A 16,882-nucleotide genomic window follows, 5' to 3' on the forward strand; every position below is an offset into this window, starting at 1 on the left:
TAACTCACATGGATGATAACTACCAGAAACATTTCTAATTGTATAAAAAATATTCTAAAATAGTTGAAGCATTTATTCTTACACTTGAAGTAAGCAAGTAAAATAGATATGTAAATACAACTCATTAATTTCCAACTTTTGACTTTTAAATTCTTAAAATTTGTTCTTTGTTGTTTTCATCCAGTCCAGATTTTTAATACAAACAGAAATGCCATATTTAAGACCAAGACACATTAGAAGCAATACTATGCTCATCATAAAAGAGATTTCATTATTGAAACTACTTACATTTGCTAAAATAAATCCATGTTCTTTTACTTAGCAAAGCTAATTTCTTCCCTGTTGTATTGGACCTTAAATATCCCCCCAAAGGCTTGGTCCCCAGCTCATGACACTATTGGGAGGTAATGGAACCTGCAGAGGAGATAGGGTCCAGAGAAAGGAAGTTAGGTCATTGGATGTATCATTAAAGGGGATATTGGACCCTGGCCTTTATCCTGTCTCCCTCTCTTTGCTTCCTAACTGCCAAGAGATAAAGAGACCTCCTCCACACTCCCACCCACCAGAAGGTACTGTGCTACTATATGCTCAAAGCAACAGGGTGAGGCAACCACAGACTAAAATCTCTGAAACCATGAGCCCAAATAAACTTTTCCTCCTCATAATGTTTTTATCTCAGATATTTATCTGAGTAATGGAAACCTAAGACACCCTTCTTTTTATTCTTGCTCTTCTTTGCTTTTCTTCTTGCAAAAAAAGGAAAAGTAATATCCATCTTCATCCTTCCCCCTTTCCCCTCTTGATACCAAAGAAACCATTTGTGGTTTTTGCCCTTGTTTCAAGAAAGCAGCCAAAGTCCAGAGAGTAGTGGGTTTTAATTCATTTTCAAAAACAAACTCACATGGATTGATTCTTCAGGTCACCTTACTTGGACCTGACACATTATATATTCCAAATAACTGCATAGTTACATTAACAGTTTCTTGTGCTGCAGAGTCACTGGGTGCAGGTAGCAGTGAAACATTCCCAAGACAATCACTAGACATGCAGAATGCCAGCCAGAAGCATGGATCACTTTCAGGGGTCTTGCTGCAGGGAGCATGAGTTTGTATTTTGTGTGCATTTAAACTGTGTAGTAAGCCAAGGGAGCAAAGCACCCCCTCTTCCCTGAACCTTTCCTCCCAAAGGAAGCTTGTTTTCAATCCCTAAACTTCAGGGCCAGACAGCTCTCCAAGTGGTGTTACTTGCTTCTTGGAGAGTCAAAAGCAAGTCATCATAAGTATAAAAGCTGGCTGACCCCCTTCTGTTTGGCTCCCCAGCATGGAGAAAAAAATTGCAATTTAGCCCATGAATCCAAAGAACTCCCCCATCTCTGGATTTAAGCATGGACACAGGCCAAGCAAGCCTTGAATACCCAGGCCTGTTGGATTGTAGCTATGTTGGTGTATCCCATGAGCAAGGTGGAAAGTGTTTTTGGTTTTCTACCTGATCCAGTTGGGGGATAGGACTTGGGGGCTGCCTGCCTAATGACCCCTAACCCATGTGCTTGTACTCAGATCTATCCCTGGGGATCTGCACCTGGTTGGCAGTCATTTTGTGGTGGAGGTGGTAAATCACGAGCGTTACCACTATGACAAGGCCCAAGATAAGCCCCAAAATCAGGGGCAAGGTTTCTTCCAACTGCTCTCGTTCATCCACTGGACATTTATGTTCTGAAATGAGAAAGAAAAAAGGAGTGAGCTCTGGTCAATGTATAATGAAAAACTAAGACAAAAATAAAGATGAAAAGATCTTTTAAAGAACCACTAGGAAAATTCCTTACAGAAATAATACTTCCTCAGTGAATCCCAAGGCTCAGCCACTTAATATTTCTCCCCAATGTAAAATAAAAATACATCACTCAAATAGGGCAACATTCAATTATCAGATTCCTGGCATTCACCAACAAAACACCCAGAGTTCAGTTAAATTTTCAACTTTTTTCAATTATATTCAATAGCTGTTATTTTTATTAATGGTTTTTTAACATTTTAACTCAAGTATGCCCATACACATATACCATAAAAAATTGCATACAAGTATACAACTTACAAAAATCTTAAAAATAACAAGTGTTTAAAATAATATGGAACAAATGGAACTCAACAGCCTTAATGGAAAATGGTATAACTGCTCTGTAAAATGGTTCAATAATTTCTAATAAGGACAAATATATACCTACCTTATATCATAGCATTCTCTTGCTAAGTATTTACCCAAGGAAAAAAAAAGAAAATATTTGGACACAAAAAACTTCAACATAAATGTTCATAGATGCTTTATTAACAAGAGTAAAACACTGGAAACAAGAAAAATATCCTTAAAAGTTGAATAAATTGCAGTAGATTCATACAATGGGGTATTAGTCAACAATAAAAAGGAGTGAGCCTGGTACAGTGGCCCATATTACTATACTCAACTACTCAGGCTGAGGCAGAAAGATCACAAGGTCAAGGCCATCCTGGGTAACTTAGTATGATTCTGTCTCAAAATAAAAATGACTGGGAATGTAGCTCACTAGTGGATTGCTCCTGGGTTCAATCCTCAGTAGCAAAAAAAAAAAAGCCAAAAAACAAAAAGAAATATTGCTGTATATAACAACACAGATAAATCTCAGAAACATTATGTCAAGTAAAAATTGTCAGACACAATAAAGTCCATATGGTAAGATCCAATTTATATGAAGTTTAAGAACAGGTAAAACAAAGTCTAAGGTCACAGAAATCAGAAGGTTGTTCATGTTCAGGAAAAGGAACATAAGAGAACTTTCAATTGAGATGAAAATGTTCTATATCTTGATATAGGTAATGTTCACATGATTGCAAGTATTGTTCAAATGTGTTGAGCTATATACACCTTTTTTAAAAATTACATTTTAAGTATTACATTTATAAAAATGCATAGGCATTTTAAAATGGATGCATCATAACATGTGAATTAGACTACAATTTTTTTAGTGTAATGTAGAGCTTAATGAATATTCAACAAAGGAATATCCTTATAACCAGCATCTAGATCAAGAAAGGAAATGTCAGCTGTGCTCTGGGGTGGATTCATTTGTATCCTCTTCAGCTTCAGGATAGAGGATGTAAGGGTGATCTTGCAACAACATCTGTCACCCCACTGATCACCAGGACTCATCTGGCTGACCCAGATGGCTAAGCTGGTGTCCCCTTCCTCCCTCACTTTAGTACATCCCTCACAAAGCTGCACTCTCACTCCAAGAGTACAACCTTCCTGGGTACAGGAAGGGATATGAGTAGCTAACATTCAGGGTGGCTTAATAGCCTCCTGTCTCCCATTTTATTTTATTTTATTTTATATATTATTTATTTATTTATCTAGTACCAGGGATTGAACCCAGGAGCACTTAACCACTGACCAATATCCTCAGCACCCTTTATATTTTGAGACAAGGTCACACTACATTGCTTATGGCTTCACAACATTGCTGAAGCTACCTTCAAACTTATGATCCTTCTGCCTCCGCCTCCCAAGCTCCTAGAATTACAGCCTTGTGCCACCACAGCCAGCTTCCCATTTTAGAGATAAATTATTATTTATTTTTGTCCTTGGAAGAATTTCTGATGGCTAAATAGTTTGCTGTGCTGACCAGAACTGCATCCTAGAAAACAGAACATATTTCCTCTGGCTTATTTGCTCCTTGATGATAACAGGCAGCCTTTCCCCAAATTTCTATGATCCACAGCTATAGAAAACACGCTTTAGAAATCTTTTCAGAGAGACTTAAGTTTTCAAGTCAAGATGACTCAGTAAACATCTATTGAGTTCCTACTGTATGCCAGGATCCTCCTGCTCTTTGGGAACTCACTCCCTCATCTCCCATGTATGAAATCAGCAGAGAGAAGGGAGATGAGACCTGAGCCTGAGGAATCTTCTCTCTCTCATAATAATAATTCATGGGGAAAAAATTTCATACAAATACACAGCTTTTAAAAAGCTATATACTTCATATTCCTAGTTCCTAAATTAACATTCAATTATAGGAACAAATGTTAGCTTGCATAATCCCCTTAACAATTATATGAGGTGAATAAAGTTATTGTGCCCATTTTATACATAAGATAACTGAGGATGGATAATGTACTCAGGCATAAACAAAGCCCCATCTGAACTCAAACAGTTTAGCAACATAATTAGGGCAGTGCTTAGCAAACCCCAGCTACTAGTATTAAAAGACTGCTGAATTCCAAATCCTAAGGAGGAGCAGGACGTAGCCTGATCTGTATGCTGGTCACAGAGGTACATTCAGGTTCTGAAACTCCATTGAGCTGGATATTTATTGCAAAGGTGTATGAAGAAACTTTCAGAATTGCTGATAGATTGATTTCCTTGATTGTGGTAATAGTTTCATAGGAGTATTCACAGGTCAAATATTTATCAAACCATGCAGTTAAGTGTGTCTAGTTTATAGTGTGTCAACTACGCCTAAAGTATGTATCCTAACTAAAAAAATATATATTTTTAAAATAGTGTTAAAACAAAAAAAAAATGGTTCGGCAAATGTTTGAGAAGTGTTAAGAACCTGTTAGCACTAAGTGGATCCTTTCCTCTTATTAAAAGGAGAATGCTGGAAATAAATTTTAGAAGATTGTATTGTTGTTGTTTTACAACTTTATTCAACTCTAAAGAATTCCAATTCTTTGAGGATCAGCTTGTAGTCCCAGATACCAGTCCTCCTAGGGAAGAGACTTGCTGATAGTTCCCAGAGCACCAGGGGCAGTGGTGGACCTAGAACTCCATGATGGCAGAGACCTTTCCCCATGACACCACATTGCTTCTGATCTCTGTCTCACACCAGTCTGCTTTTCAAGGAGGCCCCAGGCATCCCTGCAACACTGGCCTTCTGGCCCCATCCTCTGCCTCTTCCCTTCTTATTTTCCCTCCCACAGAGCAGTTTCCTGGGTGGACCCACCTGTTGGACCCTGATTTTTAACTCATTTCTTTTTACTTGGTTGATAATTACCCAGGCAACCAACTAACCAAGGTTCTCAGATATAACACACACCCTCCCAGGAATGTAACACAAGAAGGAGAGTTGAATCAGGAAGCAAGAGCTTATGTCGCTACACCACTGGACATCAAGGCTATACAACATTCTCCAAGACAGTGTGGCCACAACTCCAAGTGCTCAAAATAAAGGTGGACAGACAGTCGAGGAGAGCTTGGTCAAAATGAGAAGTTGGAGTGAACTGGGAAGAATCTGGGAAGAATCTGAGGATGGGCCTCCAAGATCCATTGACCAGATTATAAAGTCATATTTTCTCTCTTTTTATACCACATATCTACCAGTAAATAAACAAATATATAGACAGATGTAACTATAGGAATGTAGATGTAGGAGCTTTGGGTACAGTTCAGAGGCAGAATGAATGCTTAATATGCATAAGGCCCTGGGTTTAATATCCAATGAGAGAGAGAGAGAGAGAGAGAGAGAGAGAGAGAGAGAGAGAGAGAGAGAGAGAGAGAAATACAGATGAACTTTTAGTGGTCCCCTGGGTCCAGACTCTCATAGTGAGAGGGAGCATATGCAGTGGAACACTGTTAGGGAGACTGAGGAAAGTAAGCTCAAATCTCAGATATTCCACTTGCCTGCTAAGTAAGCTTGGGCAAGTCACTTAACCTACCTAAACCTCTGATACAATAGGGATAAGATGTATTTTAGAGGGTTCAGCATTAGATGTAATAACACAGAAGGCCAGGCAGAGTAGACTTTCTATCACTGTTATCTATAAAGATAGAATTTTTTTACATATGTAAGTCTTATATGTACTCATTTTAAGTCTGAAATTCTGGAGATTTAGTAACAAAAGCAATATCTCTAAATGGATAATAACTTGGGTGAAAAAAAAAACATCTCATGCCCTATCCTTTAAGAAAGATGGAAGAGAAAAGGTAATTTATTTTATCAAGTGACAAACAGAGAGACTAAAAGACTATTATGATTCATTTCTTTTTTTAAAAAAGAGAGAGAGTGTGAGAGAGAGAGAGAGAGAGAGAGAGAGAGAGAGAGAGAGAGAGAGAATTTTTAATATTTATTTTTTACTTTTTTTTTTTGGTGGACACAACATCTTTTTTTGTATGTGGTGCTGAGGCTCGAACCCGGGCCGCACACATGCCAGGCAAGCGTGCTACCACTTGAGCCACATCCCCAGCCCCCTGATTCATTTCTTTAAAAATAGTTTTTGGTTACTTTAGGAAAAAAAGACCTAAACCAACACCACAGGAAAGAGGGGTATATGAGAGGGAATTAAACTACGAAGATGTCAAAAATAATCAGAAAATAACAGAGTAGTTGATAATTATCAAGAAGAATATTGAATTCCTATTCTTATCAACCCTCATCAATTAAGTGGTCAAATAAAAGGAAATTCCTAATCCACAATTACGTTCTACCATTCCAAAACCCACAAAGCTTTCCACCCAAAGTACTTTGTAACACTCATTTGACAGCAAACTCTGACTTCAACTCATGTGAAGCTGCTTGTGATTCTCATTTCTCCTACTTAGCATGTTTTTTCCCTGCAGAAAACAGATCCATTAATATGTTTGCTTACAGGGGCTGCCTTGACTCTTCTGTGGTCTTACGCCACATGTGGATTGTACACTGTATTGTCTTCCCTAAAGTCGAAAATAGCCTCAATTCTGAAAGACTACTACCCACAAGAGTTTGGACAAATTTCATATATGAACCTACAAGAGCAAGACAGGCATTCCTACAGGCTTATGCCAGCGTTTTCAAACTCTGCTTGTGACCCATAGGAAAAACAATATTTTTATTGAACCAAAAAAAGTACACATATATAACTAGAACAAAAGTCTTACAAACAGTTATCCTTCCTTTGTACATTGGATGTGTTAAAGCTTGGATCTTGAATGTCCCCCAAGGCCATATGTTGAAGTCATGGTTCCCAGCCCTTGGCACTATGGAAATGCAGCAGAACCCTTAGTGAGCCTACTGAAAGGAAGTTCGGTCACTGAGGGCCTTCCTATCTCTCCCTCTTTGCTTCCTAGCCACCACAGAGCGAACAGACATCCTATGCTATGTGCTCCAGTCATTAAGTACTGTGCTGCCATAGGTCCAAAGCAACAGGGTCAAGTAGCCATGGACTGAAATCTCTGAAACTGGGAGCCAAAATAAATCTTTCCTTTTTTAAAGTTCAATATCTCGGGTATTTTGCCACAGTAACAGAAAGCTGATGAACACATAAAAATTCATACTGTATTATTATCCACAGTACAGGCATGAAGACAGGTATTGGTGTGAATATACTTTGTATACAACTAGAGATATGAAAAATTGTGCTCTACATATGTAATAAGAATTGTTATGCATCTCACTGTCATATATAAATAAAAATACGATGCGAATGATCCACTAAAGCCCAGGTATGGTGAAACTCTGGATGCCTACTTAGAATGTTTGAGAGTGCAAAAAGTGAAAATATGGAAGTTTACAAAGAAAACTGAAGTTCAGCTATCAATTTTATAAATAATTTGAGATGGAGCAAGTACGTATTTATTGATACACATGATGACAAGGCAGTGAAAATAATAAATGTTACTTTGCAAGATCTACACAAACTAATACGAGTTAAAATAACTCGTATGAGATAAAAATAACTGATTCCTATTGGTGAGTAAATCACAGGTACTATTAATAGTCCTTTTACTTATTACCTTCATTTATAACCAAAGGAAATGTTAAATACTAGTTATATTAGTATGCTAAATACTAAGTTAGTGAAAATAAAGACTTAAAATGTTCCCTCTGAAATTTATAGACTACCTGAATTCTATCCACAAACACTATAGATTTCTGTGTTAGAATCCTATACAATAAACTGATTATACAACCTACTGATTATACAAGAAAGGACCCACATCTTTGCCAGGGAGAAGAGCATCTCTTGGCTCTGCTCAGATCACATCCACATTGGATGCTCTGAGATCTCTGACTTCTTGTCCACTCTATTAAACTTGAGGACTTTTATGCCTCACGAAGCTCTGTGTAGTACACAAAACAGGAGTCTGTGTAAATAAATGGACTATGACTGGGAAAGGTGACAGCCCTGTCATTGAGAGAACAGATGAAGACAGATAAGACAACAAAGGGCACATCTGTTGCCAGCTGCCAATTGCCAACTTAGGTTCCCTCAACCAGAGACCCAGTGCACCCACCAAAATCATGATGTATGTAAGGCTTTGTTTGCTGGATGTTTTGTTTTATTGTGTTTTGTTTAATAATCAGTGTTTTGAAGTTGCAATGATTCCCTGAGACAAACTGTAAGAGCTCTTCATTGCACCCCAAATGAATGTGGTTGGGACGATCAAAGGGCCCAGCTCTCTGCTTGCCAGAGCTCTCCTAACACTGTGGGAACAAGAGGGCAGACTTATGCTGATTGTACATCCTCTGTTGTTTGACAAGACAGCTGGAGGTGGGGGGCTTGACCCTCTTTCCAATATTATTTCTGGGATAGCTCAGCACTCTCAGAAAAAAAATAAAAGGTATTTTACATGCTGAGAAGCTACTAAAATGAGTGGCAGTTACTCTCATCATGATGTAAACATTGGACATGGTAATAATAAAAACGATTATTGTTTGATGCCACATATAACAGGAACATGGCATGCACTGTATATACCCTTTCTTACTGGACTGAGAGCTCCACCAGGGCAGGGAAAGGTCAGATACCCCCATAGTTAAGTGTAGCAGACTGTGTCCTTGGCATTCACCTATTCATACATTCCACTGGGATTTAACTGCAAGGTGGGTCAGAAGAACCAGAGAATTAACATTTCCAAAGCAGCCTTCCCTGATGAATAGCAGTTGGTGAGTAAATCCCACCCCCTTAGGGCAGCACTCCTAAGAAATATCCTATACTGTCTCCAGAGGACAGTCCCTGGAACACGGACTTCTGTGACTGCCTAGGCACATGGCCTTTTGCCAAGGCTCCAGGTTGAATCCCTCCACACAGTCCTCAGCAGTGTTAATGACCAGATTGTCCCCCTTTGGCTGCTTACTCTGGAACCCTGAAGAGCAACTGTGCAGGGTAGCACATTTCTTGCTTTGAAAGTTCCAGGTAAATCACAGGTTTACATAATGCTCTGGATAGCCAAGCTTTCTATGTGTTTGTGATAGGCAAGGAAGCTTGCCAAAAATTATTCTCCCAGGGTCTATGTGGGGATATACATACAGAAAAGTAAGGCATATTCATTTTCACTAAAATGCAATCACCCACAGATGCCATTTCCCACTCATACTGTTTGGAACAATAATAAAAAGCTCATAAGGGCTGGGGATATAGATTAGTAGTAGAGTGGTTGCCTAGCACACACTAGGTCTTGGGTTTGATCCCTAGTACTGCCATAAAAAAAAATACTGCATGAATTCAGGGCCCCTAATCAGCTCATTAAAGGTGCCTCTTGCACTGACATGATTATTATCGTTTCTTAGCAGGAGCAGCTGAAGCCTTGAGAGGCTAGAGGTCCAGGAATGCAGCTTTTATCCAGCAACCAAATCTCTGGGCTTCAGTGGCTCCCTTGTAAGTGGAAAACTCAGGATCTTTCTCCCAGGTTTGTTTGTTTGTTTTCCTCTGAGAATTAAAAAGGATCCACCTTATTTGTGATATGTTTTAAATTCCTTTTACACCTGAATCTTTTTAAGAACAGAGGCATCCTTCACGTTCTGCTATGCTTATTCTGACATTATATATAAAAGTTTCCTTTAATTCAAGCTACTAAAATACTCAGGCTGTTTCTTTTCCTCCCAGGAAGGAATCCCCCATCCCATCCCAACCATAAATTTCCCAGGTCCCTCAAAGGGACACACAATAAATCAATTGCAGAGGGCAAGTTCATTAACCCCAACTGAGAAACAAGGTGCCTGGAACTGCCGGGTGACAGTTGCTCTACAAACTGTGTTTGGTATACAAATGAGTCAAAGGTGGCTTCTGTATATCGGTTGTTTATTTCTTCACTGCAAGAGGAGACCCATCAGCTCAAAAGCCTGCTGGTGCCCAACTTAAAAATTTTCCCATGCAGTTATTTTTCAAACAGCTCAAACAAGCAAATGTTTAGAACCTGCCTGCTTTGTCTAACCCTTGAAATTTCACCCATCAGCTGTGACCTATTCATAAGATAGGGCCTATAGGTATAAAACCCCAAGCTACTGCTGCCTTCCAGAAGCTCTCTGGCCCAATCCCCACTCCTCCCAATCTTGTGATATTAAGCAACATTACCTTAACACATAAACCCTCTGCCCTTGGGAGTTCACCTACCTCTCTTCCTTCTGGATGGAGTCCCTTCTGCCATGAGACTCCCAATGGACAGTCTCATACTATGAGGATTTCCAGTCTCACAACCCTGTTCAATAATCCACCTAACAAAGCTTGTTGTACATTTCCTTCACTAGTCCTTCAAACACTCTCTAAACATTCTGTGGACCAGGAGAATGACATGGAACCTGGCTAGCAATGGAGCATGTTGCCCTGCCCCAGATTCACTGAACCAGACATTGCATCTTAACAACATTACAAAGTTGTACACACTGCAATTCAATGTTAGTGTGCACACTGAAATTAGCTGTCTGCTGGGCTAAGAGACTTTCATTTGGGGATTAATGCAGTAGCCAAGCACAATACACTAAAGAGACTAATATGATAAAGACATCAACCCACCTTGACTGCTTTCAGTCTCTGCTTGTCAATCAATTTTGCTGAGTCTGTTTTTGCTTTGTCTAATAGAGACTATTTAGTAATCAGCTCTAAAGACTGCCGGGTATTACCTACTCAGGCAGGGAATAGGCTCTTCACAAGAAACCCTGATGCTGTACTGGACCATAGCCACATCTAACAAGCATGTACACACACACACACACACACACACACACACACACAATGTACCTACACAACCTTTACTGGATGTGCATATGTATAATCAGATATTGGCCCCTCAAGCAAGCATGTTCCATTCGTACCCACCCAGGCATCTGCAACACACTAAAAGCCCCCTGGACTTCTGCAGCCTGAAAATGCACACCAAGAGCAATCACATCCATTCCCAATAACTGGAATATTATGATCTTTTACAAGACACAGTGGGGAGCAGGTGTTAAGAGACACAGACAAGAGGAGCCTGAACAAAGAATCCCTTCCACACAGAGGCATATGATCCAGTGAGTGATTGTGAATGAGGTCCGTCCGCCTCTGCCCAGGAGTGTGGAGACTAAGCCTTAGGGCACCACACAGGACAGTGTAAACGAATTAATAGCTAGAAAATCCTGGGTGAGACAAAGTGTATTTTGCTTATGCTTACTAGATTTACAGTTGGAAATTACACATGCTTACTAACTCTGTGTATATTTAACCTGCTGTCTTCCCAATGGACAACCTTGATATGGATTAAAAAAAATTTTTTTTCACTACATGTAATGGATTTTACTAATGTTTAGCAAAGTAGCTCTGGTCTTTATTCTGTACTTATTTTTTCTTTCTTTGTACGTAATTTTAAACATCCATGAGATTTGATTTTTCATTCTATAACAACTATAGGTAACCACTTAGAAATAATCCAGAAAGGGTTAGGGTAAGTTGTGATAAGGAACTAATACAAGTAATACTTATAATACAAGTAGTGTCAAGAAATAAAGAACTATCTAAAACAGATGGCCAGCAAAAGCCAAAAAGTCACTAAAAACTATCGAAAGTACAACATAAACTCAAAGGCATTTGTAGTGGGAACCCTGAAGACTGATTCTACATAGCCTAGTATTTTTATAATTAATTTCTAGACCTCAAAAATAAAAAATCAAATTACATTCAATTACATTTAATTACATTTAACATTTTCAGTTTAAGAAACACACTGACTTTTACCTTTTATAAATATTTCCATAATAAAGCAAACTTTTTAAAGCTGTTAAGGTCTTGCAGCTTTGGTGTAATTTTCTAGGAAATACATTAAAATTCTACAACTTATCCTTCCTTGAGAACAGGTATGCATGGCTCTGCTTTGCTAAATATATGACATTCTGATTTGCTCTGCACACAGGCATTTGGAAGTTTCTATTAGTTGAATCCACAGCTTCAAAATATTAATTTAGAACCAAAGTTCACTGAATGTTTGCAATGGGTCAGGAACTGTGTTATGTGCCAATAACACAAAGATGAATAAAAACCAGGCCTTTCTCTCAATGACCATTTAACTGGAGACTTTTCCGATGCCTTTTGAGTAATCACAAGATGGTGGTAGGCGCATTGTATTCAGTATAGACTGAGTAGGCACTGTATTTTATGAAAGCTGGATTCCTTAGGAAATGGTGGTGGGTAACACAAGGAGGGGGGAATTCCTTAATAACCTAAACATTTTAATGGTTATATTCATGTGGAAGGCATGCATACAAAGCAAACAGAAACTCTCCATGAGAAATGCACAGAATATCACATTATCTTTAACCACTTTTTTTAAACGAGGGTGCAAGGGAATCGGGTGGGAGAGAGAGAAGGAAGAAATGAGGTAAAGAAGAAAGGAGACGAGAAAGAAAGAGCCACTGAGGAAAATTGATATATTCATCTTATTGCCTTTTTAGATTTGAATTGTTATGAAGGGAAGCAGTATCACTTGAGCCTGGAGAAAAATCCAAATGGTACTATCCTGGGACGCTGGCAGCTCTCTCCCCATGCATCTCTCCCCATCAGCCATCCCTTCCTCCTTTCTCATGCCTCCACTTCCCAATTTACCTTCACTGAAGACAAAATCTGAGATGATGTCAAAGGGCTGGATATGGACAGCTGATAGGATCATGGTAACAGTTTTCTGTGGATCGCTGGAGGCAAGAGAAATGGTCTGCTGAGCTTGACACTCGTAGGACTTCCCAGCTGGGGTGACCAAGGCAGAGAGGTGATGCGAATTGGCTGTGTGCTTCCCAGCTGCAGCAAATGTCCAAAGCAATGGTTAGGGTCTTCTTGGTGGCAGTGCTGTCATTGCTCCTAACTCAGCGCACCTAACTGGGTTGGCTCTTTCCCTTCAGCTTAGACCAACAGCCCATCCCTCCTATCCTCTTCTGGGGCTTCTCAAAGGCAGTAAGTCATGATGGACAAAAACACTCATTTTCTGTGAGCTAGGGTTCCTTAAATACTGACTTGCAATTTCTTTTTGGAAAAGGAGAGTGACATTTAAACCTTAACTCTTTTCACTACATAGAGCCTAACAATAGGGATCCCAAAGGCATAGAAAAAAACAGTGACTTGTTTTTTCCAATGGCTCAGCAAAGAATAAAACATTTTCCTCAATAAAGCATGCTGGATTGCTTGTGCCCTGGTGAATGTCCTCTACTCAAACACATATATACCTATGAACATCCACCACACTTTTTTCTCATTTTCTGGCCTAGGTTTGATTTTTTTTTTCATTTCTTTTTACTTTCAAGCATTGTGGGGAATGCATGAAAAGAAAATTTTGATGAAAAGAAAAAATGTTCCTTAAACTACAGTTATTAAAAGGGTGGAAAAAGGACAGATGACACATGTATTCATTTGATTTCAATAAAAATTATTTTTCAGCTCAGGTGACTGGGTGATTAAAGGCCTCATTATGAAGAAAATAATTTTTAAAAACTTAAATATGTCGGGCTGGGATTGTGGCTCAACGGTAGAGCGCTCACCTAGCATGGGTGGGACTCGGGTTCGATTTTCAGCATCACACACAAAAAATAAAGGCATTGTGTTGTGTCCATCTACAAAAAAGATTCATTTGCTCTCTCTCTTAAAAAAAAACTTATATATGCTTTTTGATACTGATTGCAGATAGATACATTGTTATTTAGTAAATAGATGTTTCTCTTGCTGCAGTATTATTGGTATATCTTTTGGCGATTGGGTGGGCAGGATGCACTCTTTGTAGAGAATAGAAATGGCATACTAAAGCCAGTAGTTTAATCGCCAAAATGAAAGAATGGTGAGGAAAAAGCTTATAAATTAAGGCCTGGGTTATAGAACAGGCTCCAAGGTGGCTGCAGTTGATGACAGAAGACACTGTGTGAGCCTTGCTGCCATGCACAGAATGATACTGAAAGCCATCCAATCCTGACCAAAAAAGGATAGTTGCACTGTCCTCAAGCATTTTTAGGGGGAAAAAATGGTGCAGAAGAAAATAAAAATAAAGCTTTGGCATCCTTCTCCATGTTTCTTCTAAGGCTAAATGATGAGGAGGGTATGAATCAGTCAGAGGACAAAACCAGGCCCTGAGTGACAGAGGAACTCCTAGAGGACTCACAGGCCTTCAGGTCTCCTCCACCCTGCAGAGCAAGCAGGCCAAGGCTGGACTTGGCCTAGCAGTGCATAGCCCAGACTGGTTTCCCAAACCCTGGGGAACTTCTCATCAGCGCCTTGGCTCCCAGGGGGTGCCTGCACTTTCCCAGCCTTCCTCCCCAGCCCCGCCAGACTCCACTCACCGCTGACTGCGTCTTTAAAGTGGGTCTTCTCCGTGGAGTCGTAGACAAATTGCACCTTGCTCAGCCTCCACGTCGCTTCTGATCCCTTGGACGTGTTGTGGCTTTCCTGTCAAAAGTGGGAGGCACGTGTCAACCGCTCCAAGGGCTTCTGGATCTGCTATAGCCCACACCCACAGCCTTTCTGCGCGTCCCTCCAGGAGTTACCTTTAAAAACAGCATTTTGAGAGCATATGCACGGTCCACCCAGAACACCTGCAGCTCCGACTCATTGCTGCCACAGCGGCCATTCACCTCAGCTCCCCGGGTCAACGCGATGTCAGCCTGTTCTGTGATCAGCTGGGAACATAGACGCCACGCGCCCCCTCAGTGGCGCAGGCCCCAGTAGGGCTGTTAAGGGCGGCGCGTCCAAACTCTGGGATGCACATTTGGGCACTTCTTTGCGCGCGCACGCTCCCAGGTCCAGGAACATGCGGTTAGATTTTCTACGTGCAGCCCCCGCCAGTGGGGATGCAGAGAAAAGGGGATTTATTTTCAAAGCAGGCAGGGCGAGCAGAAGGTGTACAAGCCGGAACCCCCATGCAGCATTCTAGAGCAGCCTGCAGGGTTATGGGGTTGGGGAAAAGGCGGGCGACCCAGGTCTTCGCAGGGCCATGAGGGAGGGTGCCCTTTGGCCCTGGAGCCCTAGGATCAAGCTGGAGGGGAAAGGGTTCCTTACATCGACATAATTGCTGGCCCACACATCATAAGGTACAATAAATTTGGCTGCAAATTCTGCCATGAGACACGTCGTCCCATTTTCCCGTACAACAAATATGTCTTTTTCAGGGTTAGTAGAAAGGCCTGAGAGATTTTCCACTTCTTGCTCTGCCATGATTTGAGCCATTGTATCTGCGGAACAAACAAAACGATCTCATCAGTTTAGTGCTCCTGAATTCTGTGCGTATGGGTCACTAGAGTGCAGAAACCGCGATCTGCGGGCTTTGGAGTGACAAAGTTCCCTGCTAGCATCTGTGTGCTCTTCAAGCCATTTCTCTAGCCCAGCGCTAACAAACTCAGTTCCATTGCTTTTGATTTAAAATGGGGATAAAATTTAAACATTTAAATATTCTTACTTATTTGCAATGAAGCTGACTTTTCTCTACATCCTGGGGGTTTGAAGCCAAACCTTTCTTGCTAATGCTGTGACCCCACTAAGCCAGCCTGTCTAGCGCTCTGTCTGGCATATGCCACACAGGTGTGTGGTTCCCAAGGGAGCTCCCTCCCACCAGCGGGGAAATCCTTCCCCTTTCTCCCAAAGGAAAAAAAAAAAACTCAAAACATAAGGACCATATTGTTAATCTTAAATACTGGCTTTAGTATGCCATTTCTATTCTCTGCAAAGAGCGCATCCTGCCCACCCAAACGCCAAAAACGGTACTCACGGAACAGCATCAGAAGAATTCGAAGTCTATGGACGCTGAGAAAGGCTCTTCCTCTGAGATCCATGCTTGCAGTTGCTGCGGAAGAGGCCAGATGTGCTGCTGCAGTGGGCGCCTGAGAGGGAATCCCTCAAAGTCGCCGCTGGAGTGGGCCGGAGTGAGCGAAGGGCGGGGGACTGAGAGGGAGGCGGGAGGGAGCGCGTGTTCCCTACGCGCTGGCTAAGACTGGTGTCGGGTGCCGCACCGGCGGCTGCTGGCTGGGGAAGTCAGATCACTGCGGAGGAGAGCACCGCGCGGCGAGGGAGCTGTCCATGGCCGCGAGTGCTGAAAGGAATCCGGTTGTGTTGCAGGAGTGGTTGTGACTTGGCTTGTGCAGAGGTCCAATGAGATTTAGGGGGGCTAAAATTCTCCCTGAGTTTTTTTTCTTTATTCTGAAATTGTGTCCGCAACGATGAGTTTCTCCTGGGAAACTTAATGGCACCCTTGGACTTATTAACCTCCCGACCAGGTACAAGTAATATGTAGTATAAATATCATATCACTGGAGTCCTAAATTCTGAAAATGCTCCTGGCTCCTGAAAGAAAACGGTAGAGCACAAATTGCGCCTGCTTTGGAGGAGGAAGGGTAGAAAAGAATGAGAAGGAAAATGCTATGGCAACAGTTTCTTACATTTAGAAACATCTCCTTCTCTTCCCTGCTCTCAATGGAGCTCATAGGTTTAAAGTTAAATTGATGTCTCCTTAAATGGGGCCATCAGACAATGCAGTCTGATGTCTCCTTTTGGACTTATTGTCCTGTTATACTTTCTGAGTGCATGTGGACTCTGAACTTTGGGGTCACATACCCTCACTGATTATATTGTGATTATTCTGCCAAGAGAGATGTAAAGTTTAAGAGGTTATCTAGGGTCTTTTAGGACAGGGATTTTAGAATTACGCTGTAAGTAATGTC

The 16,882-nt window shown here is 40.9% G+C and overlaps 1 protein-coding gene across 1 annotated transcript; it reads right to left on the bottom strand.

Moving 5' to 3' along the window:
* Nucleotides 1-856: 856 nt before the first annotated feature.
* On the bottom strand, nucleotides 857-16,477 carry Lamp5 (lysosomal associated membrane protein family member 5). Its single transcript, XM_078051416.1, has 6 exons — nucleotides 15,934-16,477; nucleotides 15,228-15,400; nucleotides 14,717-14,848; nucleotides 14,513-14,618; nucleotides 12,801-12,989; nucleotides 857-1,712 (listed from the first exon to the last, which is right to left on the bottom strand). Exons 1-6 carry the CDS (start codon nucleotides 15,995-15,997, stop codon nucleotides 1,534-1,536), a joined length of 843 nt encoding a protein of 280 aa, XP_077907542.1. The 5' UTR covers nucleotides 15,998-16,477; the 3' UTR covers nucleotides 857-1,533.
* Nucleotides 16,478-16,882: the final 405 nt, after the last annotated feature.

This window comes from Ictidomys tridecemlineatus, chromosome 5 (assembly GCF_052094955.1).
Source record: "Ictidomys tridecemlineatus isolate mIctTri1 chromosome 5, mIctTri1.hap1, whole genome shotgun sequence".
Taxonomy (NCBI): Eukaryota; Metazoa; Chordata; class Mammalia; order Rodentia; family Sciuridae; genus Ictidomys; species Ictidomys tridecemlineatus.